Source organism: Oryctolagus cuniculus, chromosome 6 (genome assembly GCF_051225735.1).
Source record: "Oryctolagus cuniculus isolate XC-2025 breed Fujian yellow rabbit chromosome 6, ASM5122573v1, whole genome shotgun sequence".
Taxonomy (NCBI): domain Eukaryota; kingdom Metazoa; phylum Chordata; class Mammalia; order Lagomorpha; family Leporidae; genus Oryctolagus; species Oryctolagus cuniculus.
The window spans coordinates 48,628,831-48,650,182 of NC_142872.1; the positions used below are offsets into that span (position 1 = coordinate 48,628,831).

General features: G+C 40.4%; 1 protein-coding gene and 1 long non-coding RNA gene across 2 annotated transcripts; one reads left to right on the plus strand and one right to left on the minus strand.

The window, feature by feature from the left end:
* Positions 1-28: 28 nt before the first annotated feature.
* Positions 29-4,701, plus strand: LOC138850206 (uncharacterized). The gene is made up of 2 exons (XR_011389885.2): positions 29-2,877; positions 2,950-4,701. It is a non-coding gene; the product is annotated as an uncharacterized LOC138850206 (long non-coding RNA).
* Positions 3,736-19,745, minus strand: SLU7 (spliceosome associated SLU7). The gene is made up of 16 exons (XM_008255350.5): positions 19,683-19,745; positions 15,292-15,477; positions 14,694-14,847; positions 14,207-14,287; positions 13,767-13,931; positions 12,126-12,194; positions 8,423-8,470; positions 8,121-8,252; positions 7,803-7,900; positions 7,573-7,640; positions 7,299-7,438; positions 6,391-6,552; positions 5,936-6,040; positions 5,709-5,780; positions 5,479-5,595; positions 3,736-4,841 (listed from the first exon to the last, which is right to left on the minus strand). Exons 2-16 carry the CDS (start codon positions 15,459-15,461, stop codon positions 4,659-4,661), a joined length of 1,764 nt encoding a protein of 587 aa, XP_008253572.1. The 5' UTR covers positions 15,462-15,477; positions 19,683-19,745; the 3' UTR covers positions 3,736-4,658.
* Positions 19,746-21,352: the final 1,607 nt, after the last annotated feature.

Genomic DNA, 21,352 nt, shown 5'->3' on the forward strand with positions numbered 1-21,352 from the left:
AAACACTGCGAAGTCCACACAGCATTACTTTTTTTTTTTTTTTTTAAGATTTATTTATTTGAATGAGTTACACAGAAAGAGGAGAGGTAGAGAGAGAGGTCTTCCATCTTATGGTTCACTCCCCAGAAGGCCACAACGGCCTGAACTGCGCCGATCCGAAACCAGGAGCCAAGAGCTTCTTTCAGGTCTCCCACGCGGGTGTAAGGGCCCAAGGACTTGGGCCATCTTCTACTGCTTTCCCAGGACATAGCAGAGAGCTGGATCAGAAGTGGAACAGCCGGGTCTTGAACCGGCGCCCATGTGGGATGCCAGCGCTTCAGGTCAGGGCTTCAACCCACTGCGCCACAGCGCCGGTCTCACACAGTATTACTTTTTAACTTTCGGATCACTGGAAATAAAACCGTACACTGTGATGATAAACCTCCAGTCCACGTGAAATCAGTGAGGAAAAAGGGAAGCTCCTTGTACTCTGGAATCAAACATTCTGGCAAGTGGGGCATGGTTTAAAATCCACTGCGATCCAGTGGAAGATGGGCTTCTCCAGCGTGTCCGGTTCCCCATTTAGGCCAGTTCTGCTGTCTATCAATTACTGCATGCAGATGAATTTTCTAAGAATCTTCATTCCATCTTAGGGTAAGATTGTAAATTTTTTTTTCTATATATTTTTAAAGATTTATTTATTTGAAGGGCAGAGTTATAGAGAGGCAGAGAGAGAAGTCTTTCATCTGCTGGTTTACCCTCCAAAGCTGAGCCCATCTGGAGCCAGGAGCCTGGAGCTTCTGCCAGGTCCCCCACGCAGGTGCAGGGGCCCAAGCACCTGGACAATCTTCCACCGCTTTTTCCAGGCCACAGATGAGAGCTGGATCAGAAGCAGCACAGCCGGTGCCTATATGGGATGCTGCATTGCAGGCCAGGGCTTTTACCCACTGCGCCACAGTGCTGGCCCCCTAAATTTTCTTTAAAATTCATTTTAGCAGCAGGATTTAAAATAAACCCATATTAGAAAGGCTTTGCAGAAAAACCTCAAAGTATAGACTAGAAAACACGGTGTTAAAGAAAAAAACCCAATATAACCCTGCTATTTTGAGGTGTTCCCTAATTCTTTTAAAATTAATGCTTGGGGCCTGTGCTGTGGCGCAGCGGGTAAAGCTACTGCCTGCAGTGCCGGAATCCCATATGGGCTGCTCTACTTCCAATCTAGCTCTCTGCTTTGGCTTGTGAAAGCAGTAAAAGATGGTTCAAATCCTTGGGCCCTTGCACTCGTATGGGAGATCCAGAAGCAGCTCCTGGCTCCTGGCTTAGGATCAGCCCAGCTCTGGCTGTTGCAGCCAACTGGGGCGTGAACCAGCAGATAAGACTTCTCTCTCTCTGCATCTCCTTCTATGTAACTCTTTTAAATAAATAAATAAGTAAATCTTTTTTAAAAAAATTAATGTTTATTCACTGTTGGTTTTTTTTTTTTCAAATATTTAAGAGAGACAGATTTCTCCCATCTGCTAGCTCACTGCCAGCAATAGCTCTGAGACAGGAAGAAGCTGGGATAGTCTTCTTTAACTTTTATGTATTTGTTTTTCATTTTATTTGAAAGGCACAGACAGCAGGGACAGGGACAGATCTTCCATCTGCTAGCTCACTCCCCAGATGTCTGCAATAGCCAGGGCTGGGCCAGGAGCCTGAAACTCAGTCTGGATCTTCATGTGGGTGGCAGGGACTCAAGTACCAGCTTTGATCTGTTGATTCCCAGAATGCACATTAGCAGGGAGCTGGAATCAGAAGCAAGCCAGGACATGAATCCAGGCACTCCAATAGGGAGGTGAGCATCCCAAGCAGTACCTTAACCGCTGTGCCAAACACCTGTGTCAGTCAGTCTGCTTTGAGGAATTCCACAAAGCTGGTACATGTGAGGGGGAGCGTCTGTAAAGAAAGCAAGGAATGTCTGTAAAGAAAGCAAGGAATGTGTGACTTGTGCCTTATTTTTAGGTATTGAGGAAGAACCCAGTAAACACTGAAGGCCTGCTTCAGGTTTCTGCTGGAAGAAACTGCAACAGACCAGCCTTCCTGGTCCAGAAACCAGGACCTTAAAACACAGAGAAAGAGGTAGGTTTTATAAGCAGACACCTGGCTTCACATTTTGCATCCACACTTAACTTATGAACAGGGCAAGCTACTTAGGGTCATTAAGTTTTTGTGTGTATTGTAACACATGGATATTTTCATATGCATCACCCATTACTTATTCCATAAAGTTCTTCTGGGGACTGAGATAACATATGAAAATTGTAACAGTTCTAGCACTCAAAAGGCAGATATTTTGGGATAAGAAAATCAAAACTCACATCTGAGTAATGTTCTAGGCATTACCTGTTTTCCAAAATGAAACTGAATTAAGAAATGATTTTGGGTATTATAGAATTCTCCCTAAAATGAGAGTAAATTAGGCTTCACCAGAGGAACAGAGGCCCAAAGGGTAGACAACATGTCAAGTGAGTTTAAAGAGGCTGTGATTTTCCTAATAAAAACTCACAGAAGCTACCTTAGGCCCCCGCTGGTTAACCCACCTCCTAGCAAATATTTGAAATAATGCTACGAGCCACTCACAGTTAAATATCCTTAATTATATATCTTTAGTAGATACCAATGTCAGACTTTATTTGAACCATCCTGTGTTAAATAGTAGCAATAGGAAATTTTTTGACATTCTTAAATGAAATTTGCATTGCTATTTTAATTTCATACCAGTCTTAATAAGACAGCATGTTTATCCATAATGCTTGATAATTTGACTCCCTTACTCTCCTACCACCACTATTTCTGAGATGCTGACAATGCAGTATCCTACAACTGATTTTTGGTAACTTAGAAGACAATAAAGTTAAGGTACTCATGTGAGGTTTTTTTTGCAGTATCCTACAACTGATTTTTGGTAACTTAGAAGACAATAAAGTTAAGGTACTCATGTGAGGGTTTTTTTTAACAGGCTGTTTTCACTGACCCCACTTTATCACTATTATCTTCACAATGTTCACAGAAGCTGCTTCAGGATCATGGTAGTTACTAATAACCCTGGAAGCCATCCTTGTAATTCTTTGGAGAAACCTTCAACTTCAGGTTTTGCTCTCAATAAATTTTACAAAGTGATACCTGCTGGCTGGGAAGATTAGGTAGTGTACCTATTAGGTATTAGGTATAAGGTATATTATTAGACATCAGGTGGTCTACAATCTTTTAAAATCTAATATTCATGATTGTTACAGAAAGGCAATCACAAAACAACAAATTGTATCCCAAACCATGTCCTACAGAAGTATGATTAAGAATGGATTTCTCAGTTTGTGTCCCAGCTGCTCCACTTCTGATCCAGATCCCTGCTAACCCACCTGGGAAAGCAGTGGAAGGTGGCCCAAGTGCTTGGGCCCCTAGACCCACATGGGAGGCAGGAAGAAGCTCCTGGCTTCAGATCGGCTCAGCTCCTGCTGATGTGGCCATTTGGGAAGTAAACAAGCGATGGAAGATTCTCTCTCTCTCTCTGTGACTCTGCCTTTCAAATAAATAAATGTCTTAAAAAGAAAGAAAGGAAGGATTTCTGTATCTAAAATCTCATGTCCAGAATGATTAAACAACTATTACTGACTGGTCAATACTGACTGAAGGATGAGGAAAAAGCACTGTTTTTCCATTAAAACCACCACAAATTTAGTTCTGGTTATACAAGGCAATGCATTAAAAATCAAAATGTAATAACCAAATGAAAAATAGATTTATTACTTCACAGATTGACATAGGAGGTAAGGTTATTTATATTTTCTATGGATTTCCTTTCAGTTCTTGAAGACCAGTGTTGAATAACTTTTTTAGCTTCAGACAAGGAAAACCTTAGAAGGCAGAAACAAATGATCATTTAATAACCACAATTATAGGTACTAATAGTTTAAAAGAATGTAGCCATGGCTTACAGAAAGAGAAACTAATCTACCTTCAAAATATGTAGTAGTGCACATAAACTGAGGAAATTTTAGGCTCAAATGTTGACAAGGAGACACTGTTGATAGGTAGTGAACCAAGGTTTCTTTTGTATCACTGATAAAAAGTTGGGAAATTAAAATGGTTTTTTTTTTTTTCCTTTTTTTTTCTTTTTGACAGACAGAGTTGACAGTGAGAGAGAGAGACAGAGAGAAAGGTCTTCCTTTTGCCGTTGGTTCACCCTCCAATGGCTGCCGCGGCCGGCACACCGCGCTGATCTGATGGCAGGAGCCAGGTACTTATCCTGGTCTCCCATGGGGTGCAGGGCCCAAGCACTTGGGCCATCCTCCACTGCACTCCCTGGCCACAGCAGAGAGATGGCGTGGAAGAGGGGCAACCGGGACAGAATCCGGCACCCCGACTGGGACTAGAACCCGGTGTGCCGGCGCTGCAAGGCGGAGGATTATCCTATTGAGCCACGGCGCTGGCTGGGAAATTAAAATGTTAATCTATACTTAATGTACCCCTTCTTTTTCTTCATTTCTTCAGTTTGGAAAAGAAGTAATTTACTTTGAGATATCTCAAAGCTTTATTAAAGTCAGGCAGCAAGAGGAGATAAGGATTTTTCTATGCAGTTACCAGCAAGAATGGAAAAGAACCTATTTGTTTTGTCTGTGCTGATACCCTTCTCTAACGAGTTACTGCTGTCCAAGGAAAGAGGCCATGGGGTCGTCCGGCCTCTGACGTTTCATTCTGTAGGCTTCCATTTCCTCTTCAGTGGGCTCTCGAGTCTCATAGATGCTATTGTAAGGCCGCTTCCTCTCATCGATCTGCATGATCTCCTTGACCTGAAGGAGGCGGGCTTCCTCTGCATTGAGTGCCTGCAGCGAGAGGAAAAACTTTAGTATCATGGCTCCACATCATATTTCTTTTGTTCAGAAGTAGAAGAGTACCTGAAGACTCCGTGGAATGTAAAGTGCTTTTATCAAAAACTACTTTGCCTGAAAAAGCTTAGGAGTCAGTCCTTCCACTGTCAAGCTAAGACTAAACACTATTTGCTTCATCTATTTTCATACTGCACAAAACATTCTACATTTTGAGTGTTACAAAAATTTTATTTAATAAAAAAATTGAATGAGGGTCATGTCAATGATATAAGTTCAAAACTGATGCCTTTGGTGGAGGGTACCATTCCAACTCTGCCAAGGGCTTACTGAAACTGAAAATTACGGAGCTATAAGCTAGAAAGCTTCACTCTGGGCAACATGTCTGAAACTCTAATATAACCACTATAAAAGCACATTTCTTCTGTGCACTAGTGACATTTATCAACTAGTACAAGGAGACAGCATACTTATTATACCCACAAAATCTCTACTAATGTGACCTGGGAAAATAACTCAGACTCTAGGCTCATCTCCTCATATTTAAAACAAGCTCAGACAGGACCAGATCATTCCCTAAGGTCCCTACAAAGAATCCTGTTGTCACTTTCGCTACGTAGACTTTACAAAGCACCTTTTTCAATTTCTCATGTTTCTTTTCTTCATCATCACTATCTGAACTGCTCCTGCGATGCTTCTTCTTCTTCTTCTTTTTCTTCTTTTTCTCTTCTTTCATTTTCTCCTGATGCATCTGAGAGGGGGATTGAAATATAGTGTTATTAATATGCCAACAAAGCCCTAGCACATATTTCAAACTTCTCTCTCCAGGACTTAAACATTTAGGACAAATGAGAATAGACTTACTTCCATGAGGGTTTGTGGCTTTTTTGCAGACTCTTCTCCACCTGTATCATTTATAATACATTCCTCAGAATTCTGTGTGAAAACATGTAAAGTGTATTGAGTATCATAGTTACCAACTATCTAATAAAAAGCAAAAATCTGAAATCTGGGAGATTTGTTTTACACAGAGCGTGATTTAAGAACTTTGGCTGTTTTACACCTTTAAGGACTAGACAATGATTACTTACGGCAGTCTCCTTTCCAGCTTCTCCAGTACAATAAGAATACTTGAAAAAAGAGTGACAGCACTTGTATCCCCATCGGCCTTCTTTCCAGTAAGATCCCCAGATATGCTGCAGAGACAGAGAGGTTACTTAAGAAGAAACTGCCATCAGGGACTTACAAATACTGTTGATAGGGAATTTAAAATAATACAACCCTTTCAAAGATAGCTTGAAAGAAAAATTTTATGGATTCCAGAGCTGATGAACAGGGAGGGGGTGGTCAACCTGAAGTGTGAGAAGTTGGCATGACAGTTAAAATGTTATTAAATTCAGTACTGTTGCTGTAGCACAGCAGGTTAAGGTGCCACTTTCGACACTGGCATCCCATAATGAGCACTGGTTCAAGTCCCAATAATAACAGAAAATGCAATCCAGAAAAAACTAACAAGGACACAAAATGATTCCCATTCAACACATACTGTGTGATTATTGATCTTCACATCCTCCTCATACTTGGAGCAGGCAACTGCCCGCTCCTGTCCTTTGATGACTGTTCCATGTCTTGAGTACTCCACGTAGTCTTCAGTTTGGGCTAACAGCAGTTCAGCTGGGGGAGCATCCAGGTGTTCTTGGCCACCATACTAAAAGACATTAGACATTATTAAATACAATTTACAATGAAGATTTGAATTCAAATCTCTATGGAAGGGTTTATTTTCATTTATAAAGATTAAGGGGACATTCTTTACTGGGCTTAGTTACAAGAAACAGTGATAAGGTTGCTACCAAGTTTCTACAGGCCAATAAAAAGATGTCTCAGTTGTTATTTATGTGTTGAGTATAGTAGATTACAAAATGGCCATCAATTCCTCTCATCCTTGCATGCCTGCCTTCTACCACATGACTTTGCTGGTCTTCCCATCATAAGGAGTCGGTTTCTCCATCCCTTGAATTTGGGTTTGACTCTGTTACTTGTTTTGCCCAATGGGAAGTCAGCAAATGGGGTGCAAGCAAAGGCACTTGTGCAATGTGGCTTATTTTTTGTTATTCTCTGAAACCCCAAGAATGCCATTCGTCCCATATGAGGCTCCCTTAGGACAATCAGCCTGCTAACTGTTAAGATGACAAGTGAGGCTTTATTAGAGCATCCAGCCTCAGCTGGGCAGACCCTGACAAGTAGATCCAGCTGAGACACAGAATGCTAAGAAGCTACTAAGTTTTGAGATGGCATGTTTTGTTGCAAAAACTCATTAACACAAAAAGTGTACACTATTAAGTCGATGGGTGGGAAGAACTCTTCTTTGTATTCCAAGTGTAAAACAAATGTCTATTAACTAGTAGCTTCTCTTTAAGGTGAATTCTTCTTTAACATTTTGATCAAAATTACCTTTTCCAGGATGCTTTCTTTCTGCTGCTCTTTGAAGTCTTCTTTTTTGACTTTGAAGGACTTATACAACAATTCTAGTTTTGTGGGATCTGCCTGCAGATGCACTTCAGATCCTTTGTCATACGCCTCCCAAGCAAACACTGGAGTAATTCAAAACATCTTAATGAGAAACCAGCTACATTTACTGCATGCTTCTTGAAAACAAGCTTTAAAACACAATTCCTGATTTCACATGAGCTGATATTAAATGCTTTCACACACAGCAAACACTTACACTGTGTCTGAGCCATTGAAATGGTATCTCCTGTGTATCTAACGAAGTTATCTCCTGCATAACTCACTCTGCAAAATAAAAAAATAAATAGTTGTTCCAGAAATTGATTTCTTCTAGGGCAAACTAATTCATAAAACTGAATCTGAATTAAAATGAACACCATCTATGGTTGAATCAAAAAAATTAACATTCTCTTATCTTGAAATTTGTAAATTTAACTTGGTACTTACTCATCTGGATTCTTTCCTGCATTGGCATAAGGATTCTCTCTCATTGCTCTAGTTTTTGGATCATAGTAGGCAGAATTTGGATCTAAATTTCTCAAATACTAGAAGAAAAAATGTTGAAGACTGAATTAATATTTACAGTAAAAAAAGGAGTTAATCATAATCAATCACATGTGTGTGTGCATTTCTAGGGTCCAGCTGAAGGGAAAATACAGAATGATACCTTATCTTGAAATGACTGATATTATCCACACACTGCCCAGATACTATGTGAGTAGATAAAATTCTGGGAAGACACATATTGTTCACGTTAAGACTTACTTTTGCAATATCTTCTCGAATTCTGAGATTCCGAACAGTAATTCGTCTCTTAGAGTCAAAATTCTGCCCAGGCATGTCAATGTCATCTGCATATTTATCTTCATCTTCATCTTCACTATTATGATCTTTTTCCTGAAAGAGGGAGAGGAAGGAAGTAAAAAACAAAACAAAACAAAACAAAACAGAAACAGTATCTAGTTCCTATTTACACTTGTCTTCTTTTAAAGCTATTATTATTACTAATATTAACCACTGAAAACTGAAAAAGAAATGTATAACTAGATACAGCAAATATTCATTACCGTCTGAGAATTTGGTTCCTCTTCTCCCCACTGGTGTTTTGGAGAATTCTGCATCATGAAAGAAGGAAAAGAATTTCTAATTGTATTACATTTAATTCTCTGATTCTTCAATGCTGTTAATACACATTTAACAAAACTAACTTTTAGCTAGACAAATGGTCTTATTTCTCACTTGCAAGGAGCACAGATATTCTGAAGACATGTATGTCACTGTGAATAACTTTTAAGGTATCTACAAAGCCAGACATTCTCTGGAGAATTACCATTGATATACCATTATAATCACAGAGGAAGATTAAGATGATCAAGGTCCCCAATACATATTACTTTCCTTATATGTTCACTATCAGACCTATCTTGTTATCAGACCTCATCAGTGTTCTATCAAGTCCAAAAAGAAAATGTTACCACGATCATGAAATAAGAATTCTCAAACCCAAAACAGCCTTTGTCATATTGTGATTTAAGGAGAGTACAAAATCCTTGTCACAGAGACATTCTTTCCTTCACCAGCAATTGGTCAGGTTATTCTAACTCCACAAAATGCCTGCAGCAAAGTGGTCAGTACACCATATGCCCCTTTAAAAAGCCTCCAAAGACAACTTTGTGCAGCCTCTCTGAATAGTAAAGTGATATATCATCAAAATTTTAAAAATAGACTTACTGCATCAATAATTACACTTCCAGGACTTTAGCCTAAGGAAGTAATATGTCAATTATTTAAAGATGTATGTGTAAATGTGACTTGCAATTGGCATTTAGTATCAAAAATTAGGAAAAAGGAAATTTAGTTGATTATATCATTTACTGCACTCATTGGAGCACTGAACTTCAAACCATTAACAGAGACTGTATCCAAGGTATAGGAAAATATGTGTAATTTGCTAACTTTTTAAAAAAAATTTATTTATTTGAAAGTCAGAGTTTTAAAGAGAGAGAGAGAGACAGACAGACAGACAGACCAAGACAGAGAACTTCCATTCATTGGTTCACTCCCCAGCTGGCTGCGACGGCCAGTGCTGTGCAAGGCTGAAACCAAAAGCCAAGAGCTTCTTCCAGTTCTCCCCTGTGGGTAGCAGGTACCCAGATAATATTTGCTATTTTTCTCATGCTGTTAGCAGGCCATTAGAGGGTGAACCAACGGCAAAAGGAAGGCCTTTCTCTCTGTCTCTCTCTCACTATCCACTCTGCCTGTCCAAAAAAAAAAAATAATAAAGTTTATTTTTATTTATTTGAAAGAGTTACAAAGAGATGTAGAAACAGACAGACACACACACACACACACACACACACACACACAGAGAGATCTTCCATCTGCTGGTTCACTCCCCAAATGGCTGCAACAGTTGGAGTTGATCCGATCTGAAGCCAGAAGCCAGAAGCCAGGAGCAGGAGCCAGGAGCTTCTTCTGGTCTCCCACTTGGGTGCAGAGGCCCAAGGACTTGGGCCATCCTCAGCTTTTTTCACAGGTGCATTAGCAGGGAGCTGTATCAGAAATGGAGCAGCTAGGACTCGAACTGGTGCCCATATGGGATTTCAGAGCTGTAGGCCAGGGCTTTAACCCACTGTGCCACAGCACTGGCCCTGGGATGAGAGATTTTTACTGCATTATCTTTTTAAATTGTTTTGATTTTGAGCCATGTGGATTTATGTAAAAACAAAAGGTGTTCAATATTTACATTTAATCACTTTAAGAAACAAGTCTTCATTATGCTATATATTATTAAATTAAAAGAGCAGGGAGCAAATGAATATGTAAAAATGAATCCATCTTAAAAAATTTATAGTATAATTACACATATTATATAGATATTTGTCAGAGGAGTGGGAACCCTGGAAAGACCTACTTCCAAATGTTAATAGGTAGCACAGGGGGCATTTATTTTCTTTTCAAATTCTTAATTTCTTTTTTCATAATATATGTTACTTTAAAATCAGAAATACAAATGTTTTAAAAATGATTTTTTCGGAGTTCCCACTAGTTGTTGGTTCAACAAAGGACATTTATATTGCTACGGAGACAGCTAAGTCTTAGTTGAGACTTCTTTACTATATGCAGTTTATCTCGATATCAAAGCATCTAAGAGGGCAAAAATCATTAGTCTTTACATACATTGAAGTATCCTTACCAGGAAACAAATCACATTATGTTTATGACAACAGAGAATATATTTGTTAGAGCAAGAGAAACAGGCTCGTACCTATTTCTTAGCATTGGTAATATTGACAACAGCAGCTACCAATTATGAAGTATTTACTCTGTGACATACCTGCTAAGCACTAGGGTGGAAGGAGGGGGTATTGTCCTCTCTATTCAACTGAAGCTCAGAGAGGCAGATTAATCACAGCCAGGACAAAGCTGGATTTTACCCACCTATCTGGAGACCTACTGTGCCTCAGAAACTATTTCCTTGATAATTACTTTCTGAGTTCCACATGGTTCCTAACTCATATATGCTACATGATCTTTTTAGAAATTTAAAATCAAGGGGCTGGCTTTGTGGCACAGCGGGTTAAGTCACCACTGCCTGTGATGCTGGCATCCTATATTGAAGTGCTGGTTCAAGTTCCTGCTGCTCCATTTCTGATGCAGCTACCTGCTAATGTGCTTGGGAAAGCAGTGTAAGATCATCTGAGTGCTTGGGCCCCTGCCACCCAAAACTGGATGGAGTTCTTGGCTCCTGGCGTGGGCCTTGCCCAGCCCTGATCATGTGGCAACTTGGGGAGTGAACCAGTGGATAAAGATCTCTCTCCCTCTCTCTTTATAACTGCCTTTCAAATAAAACTTTTGTAACTCTTACATGATATATTTACTAGGTTGAGATGAATAAAAAAGAAAAAGAAAATAAAAAATTGGTTACAATATACCTTATAGAGAATTTTTAGGGTAAAAAGAATCCACTAATTACATTCTAGTATTTTTTCTGAATGATATTCTATTTTTTTCATATATCATTAAAATATAAGTGTTACTGAGTATTGTTAACAAAGTCTTAACATGCCATTTTAAAAGCTATACAGGGCTGTGCATTTGGTATAGTGGTTAAGACACTGTTTGGGCTGGACGCACCCATAACAGAGTGCCTGGGTTCGAATTCTGGCTCTGCTCCAGACTCCAGTTTTCTGTTAGTGCATACCCTGAAAGGCAGCAGGCAACAGCTTGAATACTTGAGGGCTTTGCCACCCACAGAGGGGCCCAGATTGAATTTCTAGCCTCTGGCTCAGCCCCAGTTGTTGAAGGCATTTAGAGAATAAACCAACAGATGAGAAATTTCTCTTTCATATAAAATAAATAAAAATTATATAAATAAAAGCTATGCAACATTCTATCATGTGATACACAATAACTACTTAACCAATTGTCTGTTCCCAGGACATTTAAGCTATTTCAATTTCTTACTGTTGTGAAAAATGTTACAATAAACATCTTTGGCAATAACAATTTTTTGGATTCTAGAAAATTCCTTAGGACGGATGATTTACTAATTCCATGAAAGGTCTATGAATATTTTATGGCAATATTCTCTCCAAAACAATTGTATAAATTTCCATTCCCAAGAATAGTATAAAAAATATCAGCTTTACTCATTCATTAGTATTTTTTGCCCCAAATCTCTTCTAACTGGAAAGACCTATGAAATGAATTTTTGCTTCAATTTTCATTTCTTTTGAAAGAGTCTGAATATATTTTATTATTACTTACAGCTTGTTCTACTAATTTTCCTGAGGCCAGTTCTTCCTGGAGTTTCTGGGCTTTCAGTGTTCGTTTTGCCTAAAAAGAAAAGAGAAACACTGAAATGTTACTTAGAAAATTCAAATGTTCATTTAATTTTTCTGTATTTAAAATTATTACCATTATTGTTTCAGAAAAAAAAAAAATCATGGAACAAGGCAGGCTATCTATCTGAGGCTTCTGGCAGCTCTTGAGCTATGACTCCCTAAAAAACAGGAGTTACAAACTCCTGCTTGAACCAGGCACTAATGTTGATGGAGACAGATGGCATGAGTGGCAAACTGCAGGAAACAAGGCAGTTGCCAGGTCGATTGCAAATGACTGACTCTTGCCAGGCAGGCCCAAGGTTACCATATATTTCATTGTTAAGAAAAGATTAAATCAGATTTTTCTATGAAATCTCAGGATCTTTAAATGTTACCTGTAATTTTAAAAGGAAGGTATTGTTGACTATGGTTTTGAAAGAATGAGGGTGAAGTGAAACCAAACAGAAAAAAACCCAAGACCGAATTAAAATAAAATTCAGTTTCCCAAAACAAGTTATCTCTTCTACTTCCACCACCTCCAAATACTATACAAGACAATTATAAAAATGCACCACAAACAAGCTACCACCTGGGAGCCAAGAGTTTAGAATATCAGAAAGTCAAAAGCTTTGGAGATGATGTATTTTCATGTTTTCAGTCTCTTTTGGAAGTCAGAAGTAAAGGACAATAAAGAATCATGTAAGACATTGCTGACAGGGGCCAGCATTGTGGTACAGCGGGTTAATGCCCTGGCCTGAAGTGCTGGCATCCCATATGGGCGCCAGTTCTAATCCCGGCTGCTCCACTTCTGATCCAGCTCTCTGCTATGGCCTGGGAAAGCAGTAGAAGATGGCCCAATCCTTGGGCCCCTGCACCCACATGGGAGACCTGGAGGAAGCTCCTGGCTCCTGGCTTCGGATCAGTGCAGATCTGGCCATTGCAGTCATCTGAGGAGTGAGCCAGCAGATGGAAGACTTTTCTCTCTGTCTCTACCTCTCTCTGTAACTCTTTCAAATAAAAAAATCTTAAAAAAAAAAAAAAAAAAAAAAGACATTGCTGACAAACAGTGCCATCACACTATTTTTTTTTTTTTTTTTTTTTGGCAGAGTGGACAGTGAGAGAGACAGAGAAAGGTCTTCCTTTGCTGTTGGTTCACCCTCCAATGGCCGCCGCGGCTGGCGCGCTGCGGCCGGCGCACCGCACTGATCCAATGGCAGGAGCCAGGTACTTATTCTGGTCTCCCATGGGGTGCAGGGGGTGCAGGGCCCAAGCACTTGGGCCATCCTCCACTGCACTCCCTGGCCACAGCAGAGAGCTGGCCTGGAAGAGGGGCAACTGGGACAGAATCCGGCGCCCTGACCGGGACTAGAACCCGGTGTGCTGGCGCCGCAAGGCGGAGGATTAGCCTATTGAGCCACGGCGCCGGCGCCATCACACTATTTTCACTACTCATCTGGGTCTTCTACTACTATTATGAAAATGGTATCATTTTTATAATTAAGAACTGAAAAATGGAGTTGCTAAATTAGAGATACAGTAAGATGTATTCTTTCAGGACAGTAGAAAAGCAGAGAATTTTGCTCACCAGATCAACTTTGGCATACTCTTCTACAATTTTCATGTGTTCTTCTGGATTGTAGCCATTCCATCGATCCCTCTTCCCATCGTAGTCAAACATCAGTTGAGGCTGGATATGTTCATCTGGAGCGATATTAGTACCTGTAAATTTGGCTCCAACTCGCCTGGGTCTCTGGGATACAAAACATTTAAACGTTTCCTAAGTACCAGTAATCCAGAGTAAATCGCCTAAAACCTTTGCAGAGTATGATCGCTCCATGGAATAGTACAGTCTATGCAACGATCAGGTAGTCTTCCTGCAGAATATTTTGATGCTGCTAATTTCATTCAAATTAATTTTTAATTACCTTGTATCTAAATGTAGGTAACTTTAGGAAAACAGAGGTAAACTCTCAGGCAAGAAAAGACTCTCTGACCAGTTTCCAAAATTCTCAAAAGTGAACTCACCTCAAAGCAGTCTTTCTTTTTGTGTGTCATGGCCCCACAATTTTCACAGGCTCCTTTTCGGTACTTCGTAGTTATGGAATTCTGTAAGTAATATGAAGACAAAGAAAACATTTTAGTTATCTGAATCCTTTAGAAATAACTTTGGTTGTCATTATTACCTTATTTAGTGAAAAGATTTGTTTATTAAGAAGAAAACAAGTTGCAGACTCCACACATTTGAAAACCAGAATATTTAAGGACTTCAGCAATATAAAATTTATATTAGTAAAGAAGTAACATATAAAGTGATATATACTGTGAATTTCCATACCATATAACAATTATATTTAAAAAATAGAAGCTAAAGAAGTATGTACTGCAACTCTGAATATCATATAAAGTATTATATAATTTGTTTCTACTTTATACTGTATCATTAACGTTCTTATATTAAGTTCTTATAATAAGAGCTCCATGTCCACAGGATATATACAGACTGTCTGTGTACCTCTTTCACACCCCTCTTGTACCATTCTCCAGATGAACTGAATTGCTTCTGTTTCTCTGGCTGTGGTCTCTGATGCTTTAAAGTAGGTCTTTTCGATGGATCAATATACCATGGTACGGATGAGATATACTGAGGAATATGAGGGTTGATGTCTCTGAAGTAAAATTTTAAAAAGATTTTAAGAATAAAGTTTGAAATTATTGATTTAATTAAAAAGGTAACCAATACAGAATCTAAAAACAGAATATTGTAGCAGAAGAGGGGAGAGAATATAGTTGTTATCTCTATAATAAAGTACAACCAAAGTAAAGTACTTTATATTATAGAGAAAAAATTTCCAATCAAGATGCTAAGACAGTGATATGACTGCAGAGGGGAGAGAGAAAGGAAGACAGGAATGGATGTTAATGAGCTAAATCTTCTATCAGACCAAGAAGTTAACAGATAATCTTATGCGTATATACTTGATAAAATAAAAACAAAAATTATGCAAATCATAAAGATAGCTTCCAGTCAAGGCAAAGGTTGAACAACTGATAAAGTCAGTGGATGTGAATTTGAATTCTGAATGAAAAGAGTATGCAAAAAAATCACTTACTTCCCTTCTTCATCAACTTCTGCAGGAGCATTACCCAGTTTTCGCTGTTCTTCTAGCTCCTTCTTCTTCCTCCAGTCCTCTCTAGTCATCTTCTTTGGTTCCTCCAAACTCATTTCTTTGGACCCCGACAGGGGTGCAGCATTAACTGCGTCCACAGCTGCTGCTGACATGGTGATGTGGACTCCACTAAAGAAGGGAAGAAATAAGTCATTTGTAGTACAGGGCAGGACTTCATGAGTTCATTCCAGAAAACTACCAGAAGTACACCCTGAAACAGAATTGTCGTCTACATATGTCTTCCATGTTCTTCCACAGTGCCTGTAAGGAAGGGTCTCCTTCCCCTGTGTAGAGATCTCTAGGGATGGTTAGCACCGTTTCTCCCTCAACTCTAATTTACAAGTGAAGAAAGACAGACACACATGTATTTAAACTTTCACAGGACTTTTTCTCTTATATTCCTGGCTTCCTCTTTCTTTGTATGTGTTTCAAACTTGTCCACCACAGTACCCTTAATGAGAGCAAACAAGTTCTCTCTCTTCCTTTAAGACTGAATGCCTTGGGGCTGACACTGTGGCACAGTAGGTTAATCCTCCGCCGGAAGCGCCAGCATCCCATATGGGCACCAGTTCTAGTCCCAGCTGTTTCTCTTCTGGTCCAGTGCTCTGCTATGGCCTGGGAAAGCAGTGGAAGATGGCCCCACTGCTTGGCCCCTGTACCCATGTGGGAGACCCGAAGAAGCTCCTGAGTCCTTGCTGTGGTCTAGCCCAGCCCTGGCCATTGCGGCCATTTGGGGAGTGAACCAGCAAATGGGAGACCTCTCTGTCTCTCCCTCTCATTGTCTGTAACTCTATCTCTCAAATAAATAAATAAAATATTTAAAAAAATGATCTGCATGAGAGTAAGTACTTCAAATGTTTGTGGAAAATGGAATTAAAATAATTTTATTTTGGTACAAGAAATTTTTGAAATCTATGCAAAGATTTTTCATAATATGTATTTTTCAGATTTTTTGAAGATCCTTTGTATGCATGGGTTTCAAAGCTTTTTTGCACTAAGCTTTCTTCCATGAACCTTCTGAAGTACTTATATTCATTGTCTTTTTTCCCTCTTGGTGTTCAGTCAGTCGTCACCAAGAGGGAAAAAAGACAATGAATATAAGTACTTCAGAAGGTTCATGGAAGAAAGCTTAGTGCAAAAAAAGCTTTGAAACCCATGCATACAAAGGATCTTCAAAAAATCTGAAAAATACATATTATTTTTTCCCTCATCTTTGCTTCTCTCCTCAGTCACAGGACTTAGCTTCCACATTTGGTCACTTCAAATAGTTACCACTAAGTTTTCGATATCAAAGTGCTAAATCAATTGTACATTTTTCAGTTCTCTTCCTTCCCCTTTTGATATATTCTTATCCCTTGGTTTGTAAAGCTCTACATTTTGTTGGCTTTTCCTGTACCTCTTGCTGCTCTTCCTGTCTGCTTTTGCAGATTCATCCACTTCTGCCATTATTTTTCTTTTTCTAAATTTTTATTATTTTTAAAAATCTTTATTTATTGAGAGGCAGAGGCAGAGAAAGAGAGATCTTCCATCCGCTGGTTCACTCCCCCAGATGGCTGCAATAGCCAGAGCGGCACCCATCGGAAGCCAGGAGCCAGGAGCTTCTTCTAGGTCTCCCACGTGGGTGCAAGGGCCCAAGGATTTGGGCCATCTTCCACAGCTTTCCCAGGCCATAGCAGAGATCTGGATAGGAAGTGGAGCAGCTGGGTCTCAAACAGAAACCCATATGGGATGCTGGTGCTGCAGGAGGCGGCTCAACCCACTATGCCGCAGCACAGGCCCTACTTCTGCCATTATTTAATTTCGACTTCTCAAAGCTCTTTCAGTACTCTGAACTCCAGAAGTGGATAAGCTCATCCATTTCTAAGGCTTCAATAGCCACAATATACCACTGTTTAGTTCTCTAATTTGTTTCTCTATCGCACTTTGCATTTGAGCTACAGGTACATACACCCAATTACTTACTTGATCTCTCTACTTAGCAGCCTCTACTTAGACACCTAAACTGAACGTCTTAATTTAAATTCACGATCATCCTGCTGAAATCTAGTCTCCTTTTACTGTTCTTTCTCAACAAAAAACACCATCCACTTCTTTACATAAGTGTTCCAGATTATCCCCGTATCTATCTTATCACTAAGAACTGTTATTTTCACCTTTTGAATATCAGAAAAATCCATTTACTTCTTTCCATTCTTTTGCTATCACCTAGAAGAAAATTAATTCTTTTTCCTACTTACTGGTCTCCTGGGGTTCCCTCTAATATAAAGTCTCTACACCACACAGCGTTAACTGTTCACAACCACAAATTTAATCATGTCATGTCACACTGGCCAAAGTTAAAGCCCTCCACTGCAGCACCATGCGAGTCAAGTCATGCCAGTCATACATTTAACTTTATGTGTTTTCAGTAGCCATATTTTTTTCAAAAAAGGAAACAGGCAAAATTACTTTTACAAGATTGTATTTAACTCAATATATCCAATTTCAAATACCAACCCATATAAAGAAGTCAATCAGTTGTTAAAAGCTAACATGAAGGGGCTGGCGCCATGGCTCACTTGGTTAATCCTCCACCTGCGGCGCCAGCATCCTATATGGACGCCCGGTTCTAGTCCCAGTTGCTCCTCTTCCAGTCAGCTCTCTGCTGTGGCCCGGGAGGGCAGTGGAGGATGGCCCAAGTCCTTGGGCCCCCGCACCTGCATGGGAGACCTGGAGGAAGCACCTGGCTCCTGGCTTTGGATTGGCGTAGCACTAGCTGTGGAAGCCATTTGGGGAGTGAACCAATGGAAGGAAAGACCTTTCTCTCAGCCTCTCTTTCTCTCACTGTCTATACTCTACCTGTCAAATAAATAAAAATAAACAAAAATTAAAAAGCTAACATGAATATTACTCTTAGCTTACCCAGTGTCCACAGTCACAAGGGGCTAGTAATTAGCATAATGGACAGTGCAGCTCCGGTGGGTCTTCTATTCTTACTCTAAAAGCCTCCATCTTTTCAACTCACTTACATGCTCCACCACGATCTGGCACCCGCCTACCTTCCAGCCTGGCCATCATAACTTTCCTTCTGTACCAACTGCATAGACCTCCTCTTGGTTCCTCTAGCACACCATGCTTCCGGTAGGCAAGGTGTCCCTTCATAGCCAGGAAGTGATGCTGCTGCTCCTGTGTGTTCTCTTCTGTGTCTGATCTACAGAAAACCTCTACAACTGTTCTGCAATATGATGATGGTCTAAGTATACTGTGAGGTCAAAGATGACAACGGTAGACTGGATTATCTTCACTTTAACATTTCTTGAACTTACCATGCAAGATCTTATTTAATCTTTGTAACCCCCCCCCTTTAAGAGGTGGTTAAAAAATTTTTTTTTTAAATTTATTTGACAGGTAGAGTTACGGACAGTGAGAGACAGAGAGACAGAGAGAAAGGTCTTCCTTCCTTTGGTTCACTCCCCAAATGGCCACTACGGCTGGCGCTGCGCTGATCTGAAGCCAGGAGCCAAGTGTTTCTTCCTAGTTTCCCATGTGGGTGCAGCGCCCAAGCACTTGGGCCATCCTCCATTGCCCTCCCATGCCACAGCAGAGTGCTGGATGGGAAGAGGAGCAGTCGGGGCACAGACTGGCGCCAATATGGGATGCCAGCGCCACTGACGGAGGAGTAGCCAAGTGAACCACAGCGCCGACCCCGGTTAAGATCTTTAGACAAGGAGACATGCTAGTTAAGAGACAAAACCGTCAAAGCCAAGCCTGACTCCAAAGCTAATTCTTTAAGTAACTGCATTGTACTCGGTAGGATATTGGTTTCTGGGTCTGCACTAAAAATAACTAAAACCGAATAAAGTACTGTAGCCACCAAGTTGTATTCATTAGATTCCCTCGCCGTGGAAGGACCTACTTTCCTCAGGTAAAAACGATGATCGCTCCCACTTGGTAGTTTTTCAAAGACACTTAGTGACCTACACGGACAATACCATTTAACATTCGTGACATTTTAGTGCAACAGGATTATCCCTATCATGAGAAAACAGCAGCTCAAAGAAATTCTTCTGGAAAGGAAAGGAAGCCTGCCTTCTGAGCGGTACGGAGCCGCTCAGAATCTCCGAACCACCGCGACCAGAAGGCACATTACAGTTTGACAGATTCTTTCCCGGAAGACTCAGGTTTGGTTTGGAAGCGAACGAGTACCAAGCCTGCGTCCCAGACAGCGGCTTCCTCTTCGGTTTCTGGTCCTTGCTCCTCAAACTGCAGTTCACCACCCCGTGAGGATCTATCTATATTTTGAGGTTCCCCAGCTCCCTCGCCACTCTCCGCAAATTCTCAGAATGTTTTCTTACCCACTCCGGCGGCCACAAGATCACTCGAAAACCATCCGATCAAAACGAAGCCAAACGCGTAATGTTTACTTCCGCCCTCTCCCAGCAGCCCCTGCGGTAGCTTCCGGATGGCCGACACATGCGCACTAACCACCCTTTGATCTCAGGCGTTCTCGCTCCACCTGTCTCGCGAGATACTGCATTATTGCTCTCTCCCTGTTGACTCGGGGTGACAGGGGTTAAATTCGAGTGCGGCATTTTGCCTTTACTTTGGGGACGTGTGTTTCGTTCTGAATCTTAGAATGAAGAGGAGGAAGAAAGAAGCAGAGACCCAGAATAAACAAGGACTTAATTAAACCTCGCTAGAGGACTATGGAATGAATGGGGACGTTCACGATCTGTTAAGCCACGCTGTTAAAAATAGGATGAATTAGTGTCCAGGCTGTGTGACAAGCTGGGGATGTGAACGCAAAATGTCTTTCTCTCCTTGAAATTTCATTAGAAAGAATGAAAAAGACAGTAAAAGTAATTATATAAATAATTTATAGTTTTAAGTCTCTATGAAAGGGATATAAGGTGCTATGAGAACATAAGGCACTTGTTTTATTTATTTATTTATTTGAAAGCGTTACACAGAGAGAGAGAGGTCTTCCATCCACTAGTTCACGCCCCAGTTGGCTGCAATGGCTGGAGCCCAAACGAAGCAAGGAGTCTGGAGCTTCTGAGTCTCCCACGTGGGTGCAGGGGCCCAAGGACTTGGACCATCTTCTGCTGCTTTCCCAGGCCATAGCAGAGAGTTGGATTGGAAATGGAGCAGTCGGGACATGAACCTGTATCCATATGGGATGCAGGCAATGCAATCAGCGGCTTTACCCGCTATGCCACAGCGCTGGCACCCATAAGTTTCTTAATTGTAAATTAGGAAAAATCCAAATTGTAAATTAGGAAAAAAAATTTATTGACACTGTTATTTGTAGAGTATATGATTCTGTATATATGATGCAGTTCCTGCCTCTGACTTTGTTCTATCCCAACCTGGCTGTTGTAGTCATTTGGAGTGTGAACCAGCAGATGGAAGCTCTCTGCCTCTCTCTTTACCCCACTTTGCACTGCCTTTTAAGTAAATAATGTTTTAAAAATGTATTTATAAAACTCTACAAAATGAATGTTATTCTTTTTTATCAGCACAATCATCAGAACAAAAATCTGCTTATATCTGTAAAATCAGAATCAAAATGGAATGAGTGTGGCTAAAAGCTAATTGCAGATCTCTTGCTTCTGTACATATTAGCTTTGCTTGCTAATGGCTAAGGGTGTATCTTGTGAAACTATGTGGGCCTAAATTCCCAGGAACTAGGTTGACCGAAACACGTCCTTAACTGTTATCTTACCACCATGTCTTGGATCTGTTATTGGGTTTGTTCTTGTTAACTGTTATCTTACAACTATATTCTGGTTTTCCTCTTTATTGTTCACTGCATACCAGGGACCTGGTTCAAAATTATGAGCCCTAGTGGACAGAATACCCGCTGTTGGGGCCTGCACTCTGATAAGGAGTGTTGGTCCCGATTGGTGACCAGTCCCCATTGGTTACCTTACCTCTCATTTGTCTCTCATTTGCTTCTCATTTTCAATAAAATTCATGTGTGACTGTCACTGGTTTTTGAAACATTTTGTTTTAGCTGACGAGT

Excerpts from the sequence above, each read along its gene's own strand:
- SLU7 (XM_008255350.5), bottom strand. The coding sequence starts at position 15,461 with ATGTCAGCAGCAGCTGTGGACGCAGTTAATGCTGCACCCCTGTCGGGG. Across the intron at positions 8,253-8,422 it reads AGGAACCAAATTCTCAGACG|GAAAAAGATCATAATAGTGA; the intron begins GTAATGAATATT and ends TCCCTCTTTCAG. Across the intron at positions 6,553-7,298 it reads AAGAAAGCATCCTGGAAAAG|TATGGTGGCCAAGAACACCT; the intron begins GTAATTTTGATC and ends AATGTCTTTTAG.